The sequence below is a fragment of the Oryzias latipes genome, chromosome 15, assembly GCF_053564925.1.
Source record: "Oryzias latipes strain Hd-rR chromosome 15, Olatipes_Hd-rR_3.1".
NCBI lineage: Eukaryota > Metazoa > Chordata > Actinopteri > Beloniformes > Adrianichthyidae > Oryzias > Oryzias latipes.
In genome coordinates, this window is record NC_136251.1 from 24,191,873 (window position 1) to 24,212,785 (window position 20,913).

The 20,913-nt window shown below is 39.6% G+C and overlaps 2 protein-coding genes across 5 annotated transcripts in view; one reads left to right on the forward strand and one right to left on the reverse strand.

Annotated features, from left to right (window-relative positions):
- lzts2a (leucine zipper, putative tumor suppressor 2a) overlaps positions 1-5,349 on the forward strand; it is a 45,198-nt gene extending 39,849 nt beyond the window's left edge. For all 3 annotated transcript variants that reach the window (XM_078932016.1, XM_078932017.1, XM_020709573.3), the window contains 6 exons: positions 214-876; positions 950-1,072; positions 1,176-1,322; positions 1,469-1,975; positions 2,533-2,637; positions 2,731-5,349. In XM_078932016.1, coding sequence (XP_078788142.1) covers positions 214-876; positions 950-1,072; positions 1,176-1,322; positions 1,469-1,975; positions 2,533-2,637; positions 2,731-2,913 — 1,728 coding nt within the window. In that variant the 3' untranslated portion in view covers positions 2,914-5,349. The remainder of the gene's footprint in view (positions 1-213; positions 877-949; positions 1,073-1,175; positions 1,323-1,468; positions 1,976-2,532; positions 2,638-2,730) is intronic.
- Positions 5,350-6,807: 1,458 nt separating this feature from the next.
- pdzd7a (PDZ domain containing 7a) lies at positions 6,808-20,765 on the reverse strand. 2 transcript variants are annotated; one of them, XM_011484449.3, is made up of 16 exons: positions 20,628-20,765; positions 19,715-20,289; positions 18,987-19,124; positions 18,714-18,888; positions 18,151-18,327; positions 17,732-17,879; positions 16,087-16,147; positions 13,958-14,485; positions 12,783-12,932; positions 12,354-12,514; positions 11,876-11,967; positions 11,709-11,800; positions 11,525-11,593; positions 10,272-10,937; positions 9,887-9,987; positions 6,808-7,975 (listed from the first exon to the last, which is right to left on the reverse strand). In XM_011484449.3, exons 2-16 carry the CDS (start codon positions 19,905-19,907, stop codon positions 7,796-7,798), a joined length of 2,931 nt encoding a protein of 976 aa, XP_011482751.1. In that variant the 5' UTR covers positions 19,908-20,289; positions 20,628-20,765; the 3' UTR covers positions 6,808-7,795. The 2 variants fall into 2 exon arrangements, with proteins under 2 accessions (XP_011482751.1, XP_078788140.1); XM_078932014.1 differs by having other exon boundaries at positions 19,715-20,015; positions 20,628-20,722.
- Positions 20,766-20,913: the final 148 nt, after the last annotated feature.

Here is a 20,913-nt window from a genome sequence, read left to right on the forward strand (position 1 = left end):
CAGTTTTTGTTTCTATCCCAGATAACCAAATTTTTCCTATATTCCTCATGTTTAGTTTACCATTAAAAACATTCATAATTATTAAGTCAACGAATCAAACTTGCTGAAGCTTATGCATTAGCTGTCAGTGTGTAGTTCACATTTCTTTTCTGTTTTATTTTGAAAAGGATGAGTAATGAGGAGAATTAGTCAATTTTTTTTTTAATGTTTCAGAATATGGAGAAAGTGCTGATCCGCCCGACGGCGTTCAAGCCTGTCGTTCCCAAGAACCGTCACTCAGTGCAGTACTTGACCCTTCGGGCAGGGGGCAGCAATCTGTCCGAGAGTCAGGCCAGCATCAACCTCCTGCTGCCCCTCGCCGGATCCAACGGTGCCAACAGCACAAGTGGAAACAGCGGTGGCTGCAGTGCCAGCTCTGAAGGCAAGCACAATTCCTTCACTGGAGGCCGCAACGCTCGCAGCAGCCAGTCCTGCTCCATGTCCGATTCAGGGAGGAACTCCCTCTCCAGCCTCCCCACTCACAGCAGCACAGGCTGCAGTTTGGCTCCCAGCGAAGGCTCCAATTCAGGGTCCGGCTCAGGGGGTCAGGCGGAGCCTGTGCCTTGCTTGGGTCGCAACACTTCAGTTGGGAGTGGGAGCCATGGTCATAATAACTCAGATAGTGGACGCTCCTCATCCAGTAAAAGCACTGGCTCGGGGTCGTTGAGCGGACGCGGGCAGCCTTTGTTCGACAGCGGGTCTTGTGGCCACTCAACCCCCTCTGCAGAGGGATATGAAGTAGTGGTGAGGGAGCTGGAAGACAAGCTAAGGGAACGAGACCTGGAGCTCCAGCAGCTTCGCGAAAACCTGGATGAGAATGAAGCGGCCATCTGCCAGGTGAGACAGATCTTTCTAAACAATCGCCTTGTTGTGATGTTGTGCCATTCTCTCATCGTTTTTGCTATGTTAGGTGTACGAGGAGAAGCAGCGTCGATGTGAAAGAGAGCTGGAAGAGCTGAGACAAACCTGTGCTGCTAAGATGAAGCAGACCTCCCAAAAGGCGCAGAGATCGCAGCAGGTGCTGCAGTTACAGGTGGGACTTCTGTGGAAACGTTTATCTGAACTCAAAGTGGGAAAAAATGTATAAAAACAAAAGTCTGTGTTGGATTGAATATCTTTATTTGGTGCATCATCAGGTATTTCAACTACAGCAAGAGAAAAAGAAGTTGCAGGAGGACTTCTCCTCTCTGCTTCAGGACAGAGAGACACTGGAGAAGAGGTGTGCTACGATTCAGAGGGAGCAGACGCAGCTGGGGCCACGCTTGGAGGAGACCAAGTGGGAGGTGGGTTTGTGTCAGAGACTGAATAGATTCACTATTATTTGAAGAAAACTAGTCTGAAAGATGACACATAGTATCTTAAATGAACAAAAATTAAAATAAATATGTACTTCGAGGGACTCTCATGGATTTATTTTTCCTCATATCAGGTTTGTCAGAAGTCTGGTGAAATCTCCCTCCTCAAGCAGCAGCTGAAGGAGATCCAGTCTGAGCTCAGCCAGAAAGCTGGAGACATCGTAGTCCTGAAGGCCCAACTGAGGGAGGCTCGCTCTGAGCTGCAAGCCAGCCAGGCTCGAAGCCAAGAGGCCCAGACCGCCCTCCGGACGAGATCGCTTGAGCTGGAAGTGTGCGAGAACGAACTCCAGAGGCGGAAGAGTGAAGCCGAGCTGCTCCGGGAGAAAGTGAGAAGTTTGGAGGAGGAGTCAACCCGGCTTCGGGAAGGCCTATCCAATCACTGTGGACCTTATCTACCTGGAAACATGAAGGCTCACTGTATGAGCCATTCGCTACAAGGTAGAGGTGTGTTGGGAAGGGGGGGTCCCAGTCCCTCCATGTATCGGGATGGAGAAGACTCTCATCTTGTCTGGAGCGGAGAGAGCGATGAAGCAAAGGCACAGAGACAGAACGCAGAGATTGTGCTGGGACTCAGACAGCAGGTACACGCTCTTTAACTACTTCCTGTAACAAAATTAGACATCATTTACTGCTAAAGTAAATGTTCTATTGAGTGACAACTGCCTTTGACAAAGACATTTAACAATTAGATAAAGATTTAGACAAAAATACAGTGTGTTAAAATGTAACATTTTGAATCAGTTTGTTAAAAGATAAATTACTTTGAGAGGGCAAAATAAGTATGTAAGCTCCTTTCTCACACTTTGAATATGGACTTTTTGCATTAAATGTGTGCAAGTATGCACCTTTTGCATCCTTTGTACCTTTGCTGGAGTTTCTTTGGTAGTATATTAGTAGAAACTGTGAAGAATTGTACATAATAGTATTTTTTAACTGCGTATAACTAAACTTAACAAAGATCTCTTAGAGAATTTCACTAAAAAAAATGAATACTAAGTGGCTTGAGTCATTTTTCATTCATCTAAGTAAATAACAGTTTGGAAATTGTATTAACAAGCATTTAGTTGCATATTTGTACATTTTAAGACAGCTGCCTGAGAACATTTGTTGTAAACCATTTCTAAAACCATTTTTTAAGGTGGACAGACTGAAAGCTGAGCTCATGTATGAGAGAAGAGCTGGCGAGGAGCAGCTGTCACGGTTTGAAGAGGAGAGGAGGGTGTGGCATGAAGAGAAGGAAAAGGTAAGGTGCCACACAATTAAAGGACACCTTTAAATCTCACAATGATCCTTAATTGTTAGAGGTTTTTATTTATTTTTTTTTTTAACAAACCAGGTTATCCGCTACCAAAAGCAGCTGCAGCAGAACTACATCCACATGTACCGTCGGAACCGCGATCTGGAGCGAGTCATGAGAGAGCTGAGTCTGGAGCTAGAGAACAGGGACGTGGAGGACTATGAGGTCCACAGTGGCAGCAACGACATCCACTTTGAAGAAATCACTGCCACAGAAATCTGAACACACACAGACACAAAAACACACTTCACCAATACTTGGGCACAGAAACACGGAAGCCCAGCTCACATGAGCCTCGGAACACCAAGCATCGATCTCAAAGCTAAATCTGCACTAACTAGCTCCACCTGGTAGACGAGAGTGAGCTTGTCACCACTATCACTGTCAAAAGGGACCTTTCCCAAAGGTGCATTCTTTTCTTCCTGCTAACTGATGTATTCCAATGAAATCTTAAAAGGTGTCACTTTAAATATGTTTTTTACTACTAAAAAGCCAGCACAAGATGATGTGGATGCAAAAGCAAATTAAAGGTTGTTCGTTTTTCTCCAAATCAGGGTATGAAACCGGATAGGAACCTACGTATATGTATTCTTTATACGGAACAATCTGGTCAGTGTGCATCTCCAAGCCTCTTGGTTTTATTTAACATAAAACAACTGACCACCATCATGCGTGCAATCACGCATCATTATAGCAATCAAGTTAAGGTATCCAAATAGATAACTGCTTCTCTTCTACCTTCATTAAGGATTGTTAGCATAGGTTTCTTATTCTACAAGCAGTAAAATATATATATTTATTATTTGTTTGTTTAGAGGGATTTAAATGCAAATTCTTAAAAAAATGTATATTAAAAAAATGAGCGTTTTGTCCCAATTCTTGGGCATAATTGGTTGAAAAAAACAAAGAAAAACTGGCCAACAGGAGAAAATAGGGCATTTATTTGCACAAACATGTCTGGCCTCGTTTGTTTGGTTCTCAATAACATTTTTGGAGCAAATTTAGACATTCAAGATTGATATTTTGAGTTATATTTTGATATAAACGAGGACATTCTATTCTGACATTTCTTGAACCGCATTGACACAGAAAGTAAACACACATAGGAAACACACACCATTTGAGTTTTTCACACCATGTAGATTGCGGTAATTAATCAGTTTGACTGCTTGTTCAGACTATGTGGTGAGCTCTTGTGCAGATAACACCAGGATGTTGCTGATTCCTTTTTTTTGGTCTTTGTTTTGCTTCTTTCTAAAACAACAAAAACATTACTATTTTTCCAAAATCATATTCATACTTGCCATCTGGTTATGACACCACAGCGATTTTTAAGGCATGCTTTTCAGAGTTGCCTCGTCCACTCTGCGTTGTCTTTTTGTGTAATTGCCATGCCAGGCTTGCAACCTAAAGCCAAAAACAATTTAAAATGTCTTCCTAGTCCTTGCAAGGCTACATTCTATGCTTCACTGACTGCTATACAGGTAATTAGACTGGCATGTCTGCATGTGTTTGTGTGAGAAACCTGAAGCTCTCTCAGGAAGGCTGAAAGTTTGCAGAATAGGTCGGCTTCTAAAACTGATGAAAAGCTTTTGGAAGATGTGGGCTGCAGTGAGTCTTTACCTCACAGTAAACGCAGGGTTGTGTTTAACACTGAGTATTGTAGAAGAGGGCTGCTGAGAACTTTTATTATGCAAAGAGCATATATTGAAGAAAAATTTAATGGAAATCTATGTAATAGAGGAAATGTTGTATATTTTTTTATAAATATTATCTGAGGATATTTTGTTGTAGTACTGATGTAACTGTGAGTTCATGTATATCCCACCCTATAGGTCATTTGATCAATCAATTACAAATGGTGGTGTCGACTGAATAAAGATGCAAGAGCAAACTGTGTTAAAACAGCTAGTGAATTTTGGCGTGAACCTTTGGGTTTCACAAAGTTTTTGGGGAGGTTATCTCCATATTTTGATTGGTCTTTCATTTGATTATCAGTTCTTTTTCATCATAGAAATTACACATTATAATGGTCGCTTTTTCTCACATATTTCATCTAAAATAGCATGATGTGCCATTTGTAAGGTTAGAGATTGTATGGGACCCAATGCAAGAAAATCCTGGAAATCCACTAACAAGATACCAAAACTACTTGAGGTTGCATGACAAGACCACATTCGCTGTGGTGACCTATAGTTGAGATTTAAAACCCCGAACTCCATATGACATCAAACAGCAGAATGTTTAGTTTGTCTAACCACCCTCACTTTAACCAGACCTAGACTGTTATTACCAAAGATGCTGGTTAGCATCGACTACAGGTGTCGCTAAATAAACTCAGTTATCCACTCTTCCTCATGTCTGGGTTCATGTTTAGTTTCCTAAAGGGGTTTCTGTGTAAATATGTAAAACAGCACAGTATAGCTGACAGACTTTGTCTTTTATTTACACAAAACATCTATTTCCAACATAGCCACTGTGACTAGACCAAAGCAACGTAACACGTTTTGTTTTCTTGTGGCATTTTACATCCTTTGGTTCTGTTCTTTTTTATGTATTTTAATTACATCTGTTTCAATAATTAATAATCATGTATATTTTTATGTGTACATTTCTTGTATAAATGTTTTTAATTAAAAGTAAGTTTTCACCTGAAAATCACTGTTTGTGATTGTTTGCATGTGAAGCACGAGGTTTATGCCTTTGAATTGGCTACAAATTAGCTATGAAATAGAAATATATGACATGTAATGTGCACAAGAGCATGTCAAATCTGTGTTTTTTAATTTTTTTTATTTCTAGAATTGAAAAAATCAGATTTTTACTTCAATGTTAAAAGTATATAACAAATCGGTAAATACAAAACAAATCATACAAAGATGCCGTATTTGGTGTTTATTAGTTCAGGAAAAGCATCCAATATAAAGACATTTTGTATCAATTATGACCAATGCCAACTGAAACCCTTTTCTGTTGAGCATGCAGACAAAATATTTGCCCGATCTAGAATTGTCTATGGAAATTCAGAGGTCTTACAATGCTAACACTGAGGAAATAATAAACATTCTCAGAAACGGTTAACCATAAAGATGCCAGAAATTAACCTAAACAGTGATCTGTTTAAGAAGGGACCCTCCAAGACAGGGGTGTCCAAATCCAGGTCTCAAGGGCCGGCCTCCTGCTGGTTTTACAGAATTCCTGCTTTATATGCCCTTATCAGGTGTGTATAGCCAATAAGGACCTTCAATGGCAGGCTGGTTGGAAAACATATAGGACACCCACCCTCGAGGCCTGAAATTGGAAACCCCTGCTCTAAAGGCTGTGTCACACAGCCATTTCATTCTTTCATTATTTTGTGATACATGCGTGATATACGTAATTGCGTTTGTCATTCATCGCCGCGCGCAGATTGCTAAAGGGTTTCAGCCAATGGGTTTATATGTGAATTTGATTGAATTTAGCTGTTTAAATTTTTGGTCTGTTGAGAATTATTATTAGGTTATGGGTATTTTATGTAGTATGAACCCAATTTATACGTAAATCTCGTGCAATTTCTGCTTGATTTTTGCGAAATGCACATACAAATTTGTGGCTTTCCACGACCGTTCCACGTCTACGGCGAACATATCGCACACACACACATTTTTGCACACAGATTTGGCTTTTACGTTGATTTATGTGTTCTTTGTGCGGTTCATTCATACTTCTTCCGTGGTTTTCAATTGTTTCATTTGTGATACATCTGTGAAAATTATATGTAAAGACCATAATTTTTCTCACTTTTTTCACGTATATATTATATTTATTCATATGTGCAATATGTGCAAAATGTAAGTAGTGGCTGTGTGACATGGCCTTTAGGTTTTAGTATAGGACAGGCCTCTGTCATGTTGGCTAATAATAGCTCTCAACAATACTGCTCATCATTCAAATCCAGTAATCTCAAAAAGGCTGTATTGTGCCATCTTCTAACTGATATACGTGCAAATAAATGTAAGGAACACAATATGGAGAACAAATAAATCAATATGCTGGTGGTGGTGGTATCATGTTTTGGGACCATTTCAAAGCATCAAAATGAAATGGAAAAGTCCATCGCATGAATGCTGAAAATGCTCATGTTGAAAAACAAACAGATATTTTTTATTATAGCTTAGGAAATACAGAGGTAATATTTAGAATTCAATTAAAAGAATCTTGTGTCTAGCAATAAATAAATGTTTGTTTCATTTTAAACTTTTTTTTTTTTTGCTTTTATAAGATAAAGTTGATCTAGAATACATTCGTGTAAAAATTATAGAAAATTCTAGATGGTTTCAAACCTTTAAGGTACCTTAAAGTAACTTTACCAGGATGTGGCAGTTTGAAAACTCTACAGGAACTTTATGGTTAACACTTTGTTCTTCCACAGAAGTAAGGCACTATAGACTCATTCTCCTGCCCTTATCCACTCTAGCTGACGCAGATCTAAACTCTGGCATGGGTCTTTGTGTCCTGCATTTCTCACTGACATGTTTTTCCAACTCCTCCACATGTCTGCATAATCTCAGCCCACAGCCTGGTGTAATTAAGCTTTTAAAGTGGCGGTGTTTCAGAGCCCAAGTACTTCTGCCAGAACAAATGCAACACAAAAATACTGAGCAGCAATTTGTAATAATCCCTTCAGACATCCTCTAAAACCTGACTATCCATTTTTGACATAATACAGGGGCTTAATCTGTGTATGAATCATCCAAAAAATAATCTCATTTAACAGGATGGGGTAATCTTCTGGCAGTTCTGCAGGGCTGTTGGGCTGAGAAGTGGCTCCACTGTCAAACAGAGCTCAGAGGTCACAGCACAGCTCTCATGTGTTGGACCATGGCACACTTTCACTTTATCAAAATCTTATCTTGCAACACTCTTTAGAAAATGCATCAAGTGTTCTTCCTGCATTGACAGCTCCTAAAATGTCTCCCATAACACTGAGCATCATATCATGTATAGGATGCAACTTTTCAGCTTCATTTAAATCTTGCTCTTGCAAAAGTGATTTAAAATCATTCTTTATCTTTGTAATGTTTCCAAAATGTCTCGGTTAGTCGTTAAAAAGCTGATGATTTTGTTATTTGTCTTTCAGCAGATGTACTGGGGGGGTCTGGTTAGTAATCTGAGGGACTTTGACCACAAAAACCATTGGATCTTTGGCCTTGTTACTGAATGCACGACGAATTAAATCCACAGCGTGGAGATGAGTGACTCCTTGTAGACTCTTGCCATCCACAGACAACAACTCGTCACCTGCCTGTAAATGCAAAAGTGATTCAATTAGAAATCTTTAAAAAATAAAAACACAGAAAACTACTTTGCTATTTTGCTTATTTGAAATAATCTTGACAGTTTGTGTAAATCTGCCGTGACTCGGTCCCTCAGTGGAAACCTGATTCATACAGGAGTGGAAAGAAGCTCGTCTTTCATTACTAGATATTATCACTACATTCGAAGGTCTGTCACCAGTGCACACGTAAAGTTTTTCCTTCATCAAAAAACACCACCAAAGACAAAGACACGCATATGCATGCTCATGTAGTTCCCGTTTCCTGCAGGATGCAGCAGAGACGGGCAAATCTCTGGAGCCCTGAATTGAGGAACTTCCTTTGAGGTCATCAGCCTTTGGTGAGGATGCACCTGCCTCATGAGCTCAGACTCACTGAGGTGCAACAACATACAAAGACCATAGTTATTCTTATATCCAATAAACAAAACAAAAAAGGACTTCTCCAAATCCTTTTGCTTTTCAGTAATTCTAGAAGAACTTTGTTTTTCAGCTATATCAAGTTAACAAACAAAGCAGACATTTTCCTGAATTAATTCTGTCGGGTCATCAGCCGGGTTAACTGTGAAGAATATACCAAAAACTTGAGCTCAATGTATCAACAGAGGGGAGGAAGTGAGTGCCTTTATTCTTGTGAAAACTAATTTATCGGAAATGATTGGTACACACTGCAAAAAGTTTTTTAACAGCAAAATAACCTTAGTTTAAGAAAAAAATGTCTTAGTCACTAGAATTTTTTTCTTAAAATAAGAATTCTTGGTAGGAGCAAATTTCTTACCCCTTTAGTGGATTTTTTGCTTATTTAAAGAATGTTTTTTTAATCTTAAGAGTTTTTTCACTTTTTTTAGGGGGCTTAGTTTTTTGCAGTGCACACACTCGCAAATTCTATTCTTTTTAAGATGAAATAGCAACCTCACCTCATAACTACCTTAATTTTAGCTAGGATTTTTTTTAAAGTTTTAATTCAATAAAATTTTTTGGTGCAGAGAACATACAAATCCACAGAGCTCCATGTTTCCACAGAGAAACCATTGCTCTGTTCCAAAGTGCTGGTTTGGACTGGACTACATGCTGGGTTGTCACATGTAAGTTTGTCTACAGCATGGATATCAGAATCTAGGCCTTTGGGGTCAGTGTCCACCAGGTTTTCCAAACAGCCTGCTCCTTATTGGCTACATAAGCAGCAGATAAGGCAGGATTTCTTCCTTCTTCTTCCTCGAGGCCTGGAGTTTGACACCCCTGGTCTAAAGGATGACTAAAAAGGGGAGCAGTGACCACTCAATGAACCTAGAAGGTAAACTGAGGCGCTTCACACAAATTCCTCAAAATGAAGCGTATACTAATTAATTTTCTTAGGACATCTGACTCATGTGCTTGGTGCTTAAAGTATTTGCAAGAGTGCTGATTTTGTAAGATGGACAACATCACGCTGACCCACTAACATACACACTGAGGTTAGTGTTCTGAGTCCACAGACACATATTCATCCCAACATTTTGTGACCATGCAGAACTTCTGACTCTGCCTATAGATTCCTGTTTAAAAGAACCACGTCAAGCTCATCAATGACAGTCAAGCATCTGCACAGCCATTACACTGTATATTACTAGTGCATTAGCAGACACCACTCGTGTTCCTGATTAATAATGGAGCTGCTGCGTTACCTGAGATGGCCCTGTGTTCATCCTCTCGTCCCCTTCTCTGTCACATAAAGTTACAACTCTTACAGAAGACAAAGAGTTTACAACAACCGAGAAGGGCATCTTTCGTTTCTCCAGAAGAGCTGTTTGGTTAACTTTTATTTAACTTTACGCTGAAACAATGTTCTTTTTCTGTGCTTGTAGAGGATTTTTTTAAATAAGGAAGTAAGTGGGTTCTCACTTTCAGAGCCTCATTGGTAGATGCAGCTCCTCCTGGGAATATCTTCTCAATTTTAATCATCGGCTGAATCTTTGATTCGATCCCTCCAGATATGCTAATCCCTGAAAAAGAGAAGTGAAGCAATGAATTGACTCATTGTACCAAACAAATTAACTAGTATTTACTTTAACATTTACATTGCTTTTTAACAGTTTCAAAAATAATCTTAGTCCTTATTTGATCGTTTCCTCACTCCTTTTTCGTAGTTGACTTAAAAAGTTGAGACGTTTTTGAGTACTAGTTCTGCTGTCACGCTCTGACCCCTGCTGGTGAAAGCTCTAAATTAAAGCATATACAGTAGACAAAAAACAAAGGTGATCTAAGAATGTAAAATGAATGTTTTTACCCAGTGATGGCTTGGCCTTTGAGATGGTGACAGTTGTGATTTCATAGTCCTCCACTGGCAGAGCTTGTTTTGTTTTGACTGTGTGACCATTGTCAAAATGGCCATTCATCTCCTGTGCACTCCATGTGCCCCTGCTGAGGCTCTTCTGTCTTTGGGGGTCAAATACGTCAGCCAGAAGGGTTCTCTCTCTGTGCTGTGATGGGACCCGCACACTTACTTCAGTGTATCCCACCTGTCTGCTTCGCCTGACATCTATGCTGTCAGGACTCTCCTCTCTCCTCGCTCTTCCACGGCCGTTCCTCACAGGTGACCTTCCCCGCTCAAGAGCAGTATCTTCTCGGTCAGATGCAGGCAGCTGGGAGACGGCATCGTACCTTTGCGCCCCAGTCTCCCCTCTGTTTGGAGAGGGCAGATGGTGGCGCCCGTGTTGGGTGCTGAATGGTGATTCGGGAAGGAGGAAGCTGTGACTGGGTGAGGGGGAACGGGAGCGTGAAATGTTGGATGCAAAGCTGTCCACAGGTACGTCTAACAGTGGGGTGAAGGCACGGGACGGCGGCAGGTGGCCTGACTGTTGACTGGCCAGACGAAGTCTGTCAAACTCCTCTATTAGCAGACGCTCCTGAGGGCTGTTTTGGACCGGATGAAGTTGAAACCCACCTCTGTTGTCTGCATAGACAAAAAAAGCAGTGTCCCCAAATTTGTAGTCATACTAAGAGAATGTTCATAACATGTTTCAATCTAGAGCATGCTGCTTTTATTAAAACATTAGTTTGCATCAGTTAGAAAAATTTCGTTTTTTCTCTTTTTTGCATGTGTGCCATTGACCAATAGGGGGCAGACTTTCAATGAGGCTGTCAAATGCTCCACTGAAAACAGACAAACTGGAAAAACAATACGTGCAGTTAATTAAGCATCAAGAAAATTAGGTTACACTAAAAATGTTTAAAAAAACAAAACAAAACTTAGTTGCAATACATCCTATTTTCTTTGTTCTTGGCAATATTTTGAAACTAGACAAGCAATGACAGAAAAAGTACATTTTCCTAATTTTACTGTTTTTATCAGAAAAACAGAACTGCATTAGGTTTTTCTGTGCAATTAAAGATCAGGAATCAGAAAACAGTCGTTACATTGTCATACTGTATTTGATATGACAAAAATGAACACAATTCTGCTTTTCTCTAAGACACAAAGTGATAAAAGAAATCAACAAAACAGAGAGGACTGAGCAGAAAGGACTAGAACCTAAATACCTGGAACAGGTGTGATGAGGTGTCGTCGAGGAGTTCCCCTGTGAGGAGAGCGCAGAGCTGGAGAACGCACTGAAACCAAAAAAATTCGCCAGATTTCCATCGTTTTAATTTAATATTTTTAGAAATAAAACTCTAGATTGAAAAATTTTTACATAACATTCACAAAGGTTATTCTTCTACTTACTAGAGCGATTCTTGAGGATTTCATATGCCTCTAGTTCAAAAGGCATCACCACGTTGTCAAAATGGCACAGCTCAGTTGTTGGGATCAGCATTCTGTGGAAAATGAAATCACAATAATCTTAAATTGATCAAGTTTTTTAAAGTTTTTAAAAAAAATCTATGCCTCACCTTATTTCTCTGAGAAGCAGCAGCTTCTCTGGTCTGTCCAAAATTGCCAGAAGGGGACGCACCAAATCCTCAATCACATTGTCAGACAAAAACTGGAAAATAAACTTGCTTAGTTTTTATGAAGACATAAAGAAAGACTGAATCAATGTATTATTAGATAATTTGTCTGCCTTTACACTCTACTGTGTTTATTGTTAGAAAACTAAAATTTGTGCTTCGAGAACAAAATATTCTACAGTATGAAGCAAAGCAGTTTTTCACGCAGGTAAAGTAGGAACAGCAATGGGTGGGTCAAGAAACATAATGTTTGTGGCTGACATTTGATCCTAATACTACATAATAATCTGTGTTTTGGCAGAGCAGCTAACAGAAAAATCTAAAACACGAACCCTCAGCGACAGAAAAGTTGAGGCTAGAGGTCATGTAAAGTTCCTCAGAAGCAGAGTGTCAGATTGTCGTTTTTTAAAGAATAACTTACACGCTGACAATGTCTCATCACAGCTGCTACCTCATCTGGGCTGAGCAGTTTCTTGGCCATGTCCTCCACGTGCTGCACGGTCTCAGGCCGAAGCAGTGGGCTGCCGGCACGTGATTCTCTCGGGGAGGTGAAGAGCTGGAATGGACGACTTCGCTCTTTATCTAGAAATTAGTATTACAGCAAAACGTAAGTATTTATCCTTGTTTGGTGGAGGCAAAGAATAAAACTTGACTGCGCAAAATCAAGTTACTCTGCCAGGAAAATGTGATGCATTTTTTTGGTTAAATATAATGAATTTAGGTAAAGATTTGACCTGAATGTTATTGATTTACCAACTGTAGTGAGACATCTTGATGAATCGGAGACTAACAAACCCTTTTTGTATGTATATGTAGAAAAAGGAAAACAAAGATCTTGACAGCATCCCACCTTTACCAGTATGCTGATTCTGCGATTTCTTCTCTTTGGGGTCTTTCTTGAACAGCAGGTTTACGAAGGTTTTGGAGCGTTGCAGCTTGGTCTTACCCTCTGATGGCACCTTTTCCTTCTGTTGCTTCTTTTTCTTATTATTTCTGTCCTCTAAAAAGGTCCATTAATAGAGACAAAACACGCATACATATAGTTTGTAGTCCTTCCAGATTAATTTTTATCAAAATATGTTAAAATGTTCTATGGAAGCATAAAAAACTTAAACAGATGTGTCAACCGTAATTTACTTTTAGAAAAACGGCTGTTTACAGCACCACATCTTTGCATGTTGATTAACTTTATCCGTCCAGCATCAGTTGATACACACTTTCGTTATGAGCACAGACTGTGCATGTCTTTTCCAGCCATCTGCTTTGTTTAATGCTGTAAATCTGCCTCTGAAGATTAACAGGGTCGTGTTGATAAATTGCAGCTACACTGACTCAAACACACCAACGTTTATGAGGAGCAGTAGGGTAAAGTGCCCCTGCATAAACAACAAACATCCAATCAGCTTTTAGCTTGGCCGCAGGCACACCACAAATCCTAGATAAATTGGAAGTGAAATACAAATGAATCAACTGGCTGTGCAAATACTTGGCTGAATATTTTTACACATGGTTGTTATTCATTTCTCAGAGCTACAACAAGTGAATCAAAAAAGATGATTAATATAACTTCGCATCAGCAATGTGTTTCTAGGCCTTTTCTGTCTGAAACTTAAATCAGGCAAATGAAATGTGAGTTTTTACATTAAAAAGCCCCTTTTACTTGAAAATACTTCACTTGATAAGCTCAAGTGATTAATTTTAGTTTTCTGAGCCATAGACATCCGACACCATTAAAACTGTGGGCCTGATCTGGTTAAACATAGTGGTCTAAGATGCTCTGAAAATGTTGTTTTCATTCAGAGAAGGTGATTTCCAGTTAAATATTTGAATAACACTGGAAGAAACCAGAAAATGTGGATTTGTTGTGATTTTCCAAAGTGTTACCAGTAAAACAGTTTGGCAAAAAAGGTTAAGATTATGAATGTTAAAGAAGAAAAATACATCAAATGCAATATAAATTGCGTTTTAGGTATTTTTAAGACATAGATGGTCCATTTCCCTCTATGCTTTCTTGCACGTCCTCACCTGACAACATGATGTGGCTCTGGGAACGTCTGATTGGCTTTCGTGGTTTGCTCAGGGCCATCAGTGCCTCTGTCTTTGGTGAGCGTTTCTCATCCTCCCGGTCCCCAGTGGACAATGACCTCCCCCTGTGTCGTCCTCCTTCCCTGGCTCCTCCCACTTCCATTGGCCCCTCCCCTTTCCCCCGTATGACAGTGTCCTTTAGCAGCAGTGTTTCACCCACAGTTCGACTGGTGTCTGCAGTGCCAGGCCTGTCAGAGAAGGATTTGTTTGGAGACGGGGGGTCCAGGGAGTTTGGAACTTGGAGGTCAGTCTGTATGGCCGTGTCAGTTGTTTGCTCAGAGCTGCTTGGACACTGGGTGCGGTCTTCTGTGGAGATGGCGACATCTACCATCTCATTGTGAAAGATTGGAGGAAAAAGAACCTGGGAGAGACCACTGAGGGAGCTGAGAGGGGTGCTGGATGACAGTGAAGACACAGAGGAGTTGGAATCTGAACCGTGTGAGGATGGTGGATGGCCATCGTTGGCTACTGTGGAAGACAGTCCAGAATGTCTGTGATTAAAGTCAATTTAAGATTTGGTTTTGAAGATCTAAAACCTAATAATGAACCTTTCATAATGTTCTATAACAGTTTTGGTTAACCCTGACCCTCAGTTCACACTGTCCTCCATGCTATCTCTCCTATCCTGCTCAAACACACCTGCCTCTAAACCAGGGGTCTCAAACTCAATTTACCTGGGGGCCACTGAAGACGGGGTCTAGCTGAGGCAAGGCCGCAACTTCAACGCACACACACGCAACGTGTGAGTGTCTGCGAGCCAATAATTTGGTATGGAACATATACTAAACTATTAACTATACTCTATTATTAACTGTTTTCTGTACAACATGTACTTATAAAACTCTCAAAGATAATAAAATACCCAAATGAAAAAAATCAATAAGTAAATAAATCAGTATTACATTTCTGTTTATTTAGTCTTCTATATCTGCTGTTTTCTAATTTAAACATCATTATTGACACAGTTCTGTAACCTCTATCAATGGGTTCTTCTGAACACGGCTTCTCTTGTCTACTTCTTACTGCTGGACACTTGGCAGCACTTCCTCCCTAACAGCTGAGACCCTCAGTGTGGCTTAATGATGATTGTCAGTAAACCTGGACTGTAAAGGTGTTTAAGGATGAGAAGAGAGTATGTGCTCCCAATTTTGAGTCTGCGTTGAATGTTTTTTTTTTAAAGTTTACTCTTTAAACCATAAATCAGTAAAGGAGAAAAAAAATTCAGAAACCATTTTGGGATTTTCTTTCTTATGACTTTTTGCGCATTGAAACCCTGGTCACAAGTTATTGTAGAGCAGCCGGTCAGCCACTCCTATATTTTCATACTGAATTCAAACTGTGGTTCGTAAATGAACGGGCGCTGTTCACTGGAGATCAGAACAATCGATACCGATACCTGAGATCAAAGAAAGACTCAAACGGATGGAAATTCATTTTGGCAACACCAAATAAGTGCAACCAAGATGCACAATAAGCGTGTTTGAGATCACCCAGGAGGACGCAACGCTGCACAGATCACCTGGTGTGTGACGTATGTTTTTGCTCCATCATCACCTGTCAATCATCACAAAACTATCAGGAGAAAGGGGCGGGAGCAAGGCGCCAACCTAAGCAAACACAGCTGGAAATTTTGTACTGCACTGACTGCAAGCCGCCGAATAACTACAAAACAATGCAGTGTAAGAAACGTGTCCTAACGGTTTTCATAGTTGAGTGATTAAAATAATTTAAAATACCTATTGATTAAAAAAAGGCTACATACATTACAAAGCATTAAAATAATAATAAAAGATATAACACAGATCATACAAAGGGGGAGAGGCATATTAAAACTAAATTAAATGTTAAGGACAACTCCAACTTCCTGTTCTCCTTCGGTCTCTTGGTCTGTAGTTTTAATGGCGTACAGGTCAGGAAAAAAAAAAAACATTTAACTCCTGCGTCCATTAACTGAAGAATTTTGTATAGACCTAAAACAGAATTTGGACCTTGATTATATTAACTTTGTAAATCATATACATTAAAATGATACTTGAATATATTTTTTTAATTTCAGATGGTAAACGTACATTTGTCGAGCCAGCCATACTCAGCCACCATCTCCTTGTATGCGGGGTATCTCCCAACTTCCTGTGGATTTTTCAAAAAACAAATAAAAGTTATTTTTGCATGTACCTTTATGTGGCTAACATAAAAACATATACATTTTTAATTACAAAAATAACAAACTTTATCATTATGATAAGATCACCAGCACATTTTTCCCAACACTAATGAGGAAAAGTCATAGCATGTGAAATTTACAATAATATTCTGCTATAATTAGTTGTTTGAAGAATTCAAAACCTAAAAATTGTTTTAAAAAAATGTCAGACTCAAGCCTGCAGGTGTCGCTCTAGCTGATACTTTTTAAAAAACAAACTTGAACAGATCTTAAACGTTTGATTTAAGTTAACATGTCTTTTAAACGTATAAGATTGGAAGTAAACATGGCTAAAATATATATTTTATGATTTAGTTCATATACTGTATATTGTATAGAATATTTTACTGACAACTACTTTACTGGGTTGTTAAAATTCCATGAAACAAATGTAAATGCCATTTAATCTCTAACCTAAGCATATCAATCCATCATTTCATTCATGCACAGCTGAAGGTTGAATACTGAGGCTCTATCCCAATTTAAGACTTTAAACTATCCAAGTGTGAGGTCATTTAATGACTACGGTTAATCCTCTGTTTGTATTGTGAGTCTCTGATCCAAACACAGGTCTAATAAGGGACAGAAGAAAGCTCCAAAATTAGGCTTTCAGCTTGATTATAACCTGATCTCATGCTGCCTTTAAATAATGAACGCCGTCCCTGGATGTTTTTCACACGAGGAACCTGAGATCAGAGGAGTAAAATGAGCTAAGAAGCCCACTTATGCATGCTCATGCACACCGCTCAACACACAAGCAGTCTGTCAGTTCACATTCACATGACTCTTATGAAATGGCACAAGTTAAGTGGTGTAGAGTGGCACACAAAGAATTTGAGGGCTTTGTGTTGTGAAGGGAGGACTTGTCAAGATAGGTGGTGTTTAACCATCGACTGCAACTTAAATTTAATTAAACTTGAGAAAAACTTTACCCTATACTTCCCTCTTCTTGTTTTGTCTTTGTTTTCCTCATCTTAGCTGGAATCTGGCTCAAAACTGTACGGCAGGATAGCTTCAATATTGCTCGCCATTTTTTTTTTAATTGCTAATGTTATTTTGGAGGTGTAAGGAGCTGTAAGCTAGTGGTAGAGTGAGTATACAGATGGATGATGGGAATTGGCAACAGGCTTACGCCATACCAACAGTCCCGCTCACAACTCAGAAGGTAATTTCTAATAAACTCCTGGAGCCCTGCAAAAAAAATTATGTCCTTGAAAATTACAAGTTTTTTTACTCTGGCTAAAAACCTAATCATAATTGCAAGACCACTGGAAACCCTCTTGCAATAGATCAAAAGATAATCAGAGTGGGACTTTAAGAGAATCTAGAATCCACTGATGTTGATTTACCTAGAAAATTTCAGTTTGCAGAACGGAAAGCATAAGCTAAAAGAAAGTGAGCATAAATTCAGAGTTGACCAACATCGTCACAGATATTTGACCCACTTATTGGTGCATAAGTTCTGTATCTGTAAATTTGGCATCAGCTGTGATCACTGGACTTTTCCTCACCCTGATGGTCAACATGACATGAGTGTGGCTCTTCAGGACCTCCACTGCATTGCTGTGGGTGATGTCATCGAAGCTCACCCCATTGGCTGCAAGGATTTGATCGCCCATTTTGATGCCGTGCTGCTCTGCGAGACCTCCTGGGTCCAGCCTGAGGAACAGAAACAGACACAAAGAAAGGTGGGAGACACAGATTTGTTGAACACAAACAGCTTTGAACAAATATGGTACATCACTAGAAATGTAGCCACACTGACACAATTTTATTTTTCTTTCTACGATTCATAGAAATAGACACTTTTTATACCTGTAAAAGATTTTATATTTTCCATTGAGAGGTTTTGTTAAACTAAATTAGTTCAAGTTGAATCATTTTTTTCTATAAAAAAAACATGCTGCAGTTCTCAATTTTGTGTTCCTACTTGGAAACATAGATTCCCAGGCCAAACTCTTTGCCACCTCTGATGTTGAATCCCAGACAGTAGTCGTCTGATGTGGTGAAGAGGTGTACAATCCTGCGAAGAGCGCAGTCGGAGCTGGCCTCAGATGGAGCACCACTACCCTCCTCAACCACCATACGCCGATGAATCAGGTCTACCCTGCTCAAATGTACAAACCAATCTTCACACAACTTAGACAGGCTGAACGTGCAGACATGACACATCTTACAAGCAAAACATCTCAATCACCTTATCAAATAACTATAATGCTGAGAGCAGTAATCTATCCACTGTGGCCACATGAAACCAATGATACCAGCACATCCCAAAAGATAACGACTGAGCTTCAGGTAAGTCATGAGCTTCACAAAACATGAGCCACCCATGATTTTCAGCTTTTATTTCAAGTATATTTTACATTAAGAAAAAGGAACAAAGTGGTAATATTTCATCTAAGTTTAATTAAAGTGAGGACAAACATTTTAACTGATCATTTTTCTGGATTTTTACGTATTTTCAGGAACTATGAAGCTAACTGGTCTCACCATGTGGTCTTCTCCTTGGAGTAGCGGATGCCGGGGATCTTACCCACGCGTCTCAACACCATCCTCAGCCTGTTATTGCCTGTCAGGACCTTCACAGCGCTGCTCATGGTGATGCTCTCTAGGCTGACCCCATTCACCTCCACAAGCTTATCGCCAACAGTCAGTCCAGCCTGAGCTGCAATCACAAGACGACCCAGACATGATAGATGAGAACAAGCATCAGACTGAAACCAACAAAAGCAAAAACATGCAGGACATACTCTAAATCTGTACCTGCAGAACTGTCATCATCCACTTTGCTCACAAATATGCCCAGGCCGTGTTCAGAACCACCTCGGACACTGAAACCCAGTCGCCCATCTGGGCTCTTGTCTACGGTAACAGTGTGAATGTCTTCACTGTCGTCTCCTCCTGCAATCACACAAACTTATGCACTACACAACCTGATGGAGTTTGAAAAGATATTTGAAAAGATAAGCTGATCTGCTGTGGTTTGACAGTTTGACCTTGAAAATTATAAGGCCACATGAATGAATGTCCATCAAAAGAGGAACTCAGAGTCTCAAAAGGTCAAGAGAACGGGTGTCTAAAGAAAACTTTGCGTTGCTGAAAATTATTAATTAATCTAATCTACTACTTCAATGTCATCATTATTGAGTGTTAAACATATCTCAGTCAGGAAGCTGACATTGTTTTTGTTTAGTGGTTTACCATGATCTCAGCTCATTGTTTGAAATACATCAAAATTTGCTGTAGAAAGGGTAAACACAGGGCAGAATTCTGTAAATTTAGTTAAACATTAAAAACCCTGCTACCTTAAAACATTATTATCAGCCATTTTTCCTAATAGCAACAGAAATTACGCTCTAATGAGTTGGAAACACGACATAATGCCTATGTTACACAAATTATCCAAACTGATCATATAACAAATCATTTTCACTAAAGTGTGTTTTTTTGTTCTGACTCACACATAAGTTACTCTAATATTCAAAACTTACCATCTGCAGGGGCATTGATGAGGATGACCCGCCCCATAGGTGAAGATGATCTGCGTGTGCGGCGATTCTGTTTCTTCACCATGTAGCGCATTGTGCTGTGGGAGCCCCCATTCTGTCCTCCATTTTTTAAATGGGGGTGCCCCCCTCCATTTGTCAACTCCTTCCAGGCATGAGGATTAAATGAGGTATCCATGGTATGTGTTTGGAAACCCTTTCTTCACTCATCCAGGCAGTTGGATATCCAAGAAACTTGGAATTTGACTTGTAAATGCACCTGCTGGTCCAATATCATAAAATACTGCTGCTCCACATGGGAAGATGCAAACAATTGGAGTATTAGAGATAACCAACACAAAAGTTATTTTTAAAAAAATAGTTAAAGCATTGCAGATGTTTGACCAAATCTCATTTTAAAAGATGGCATTTAGTATTGTGCTGTGACCACACAGTATCCAGGCTCCAATGTCTGTTTTAAAACCCTTTGTTTGGCTGTGCTTCATCCTAGGCTGCATGTGTCTGCATAAAAGTCAGTGGTGTGTGATGATCCTGGCTCATGTTAACGTAAAAGGATATCGCTGTAAAAAGAAAATGCGGTAATGAGTAATGGAGCTTTTAAATATGAGATCATCCTTTTTTTAAATTAGATTGCCCAATTGCCTATACTACAATTTAGCATTAAACGTGCAAAAAAGTACATAATCCTTCCTTTGACAACTTTGGGAACTAGCAAGTTCTATTTTTCAGAACCATGGACAGCGACCGACCACACATGTTAACAGGAATAACACCCGATTAAAAACAAACTTCCCACAAATAACTAACCAAAAACTTTATCTATGTTGTGAAGTTATCACTCGATATGCTGTTGAAGTGAAACGTTTTAGTCCCAAATCAAGAATGGCAGTCCTCCTACCTGTTGGTCGGTGAAGAGCGCAGACATGCACTCACTGCTACTAAAGCATCTATGACCGCCTTCAAGGTTTTAGCGCCAGCTCATTTATGGCCCAGGTGACCATTATTATCTTAACAGGTATAAGCTCCTTGCGTAAGCTTCTGCAGCTGCGCACTGATGATTTTAGGATCTTGCATTATGACGTTTTTGCATATGTCTGCTCCACCTTAACTTTATGTTTGGTGTTTTTATTAGATTAGATTTGTATTTTACATCTACATCTCTGTGTTTTACACAAAAAAGCATT

Bases quoted from the DNA above. Each gene is read 5' to 3' on its own strand.
- pdzd7a (XM_011484449.3), bottom strand. From the start codon at position 19,907: ATGGATACCTCATTTAATCCTCATGCCTGGAAGGAGTTGACAAATGGA. The intron at 14,486-16,086 runs GTACGTTTACCA...TGTCTTCCACAG, and splicing joins GTATGGCTGGCTCGACAAAT to TAGCCAACGATGGCCATCCA. The intron at 12,515-12,782 runs GTGGGATGCTGT...ACTAATTTCTAG, and splicing joins GAATCAGCATACTGGTAAAG to ATAAAGAGCGAAGTCGTCCA.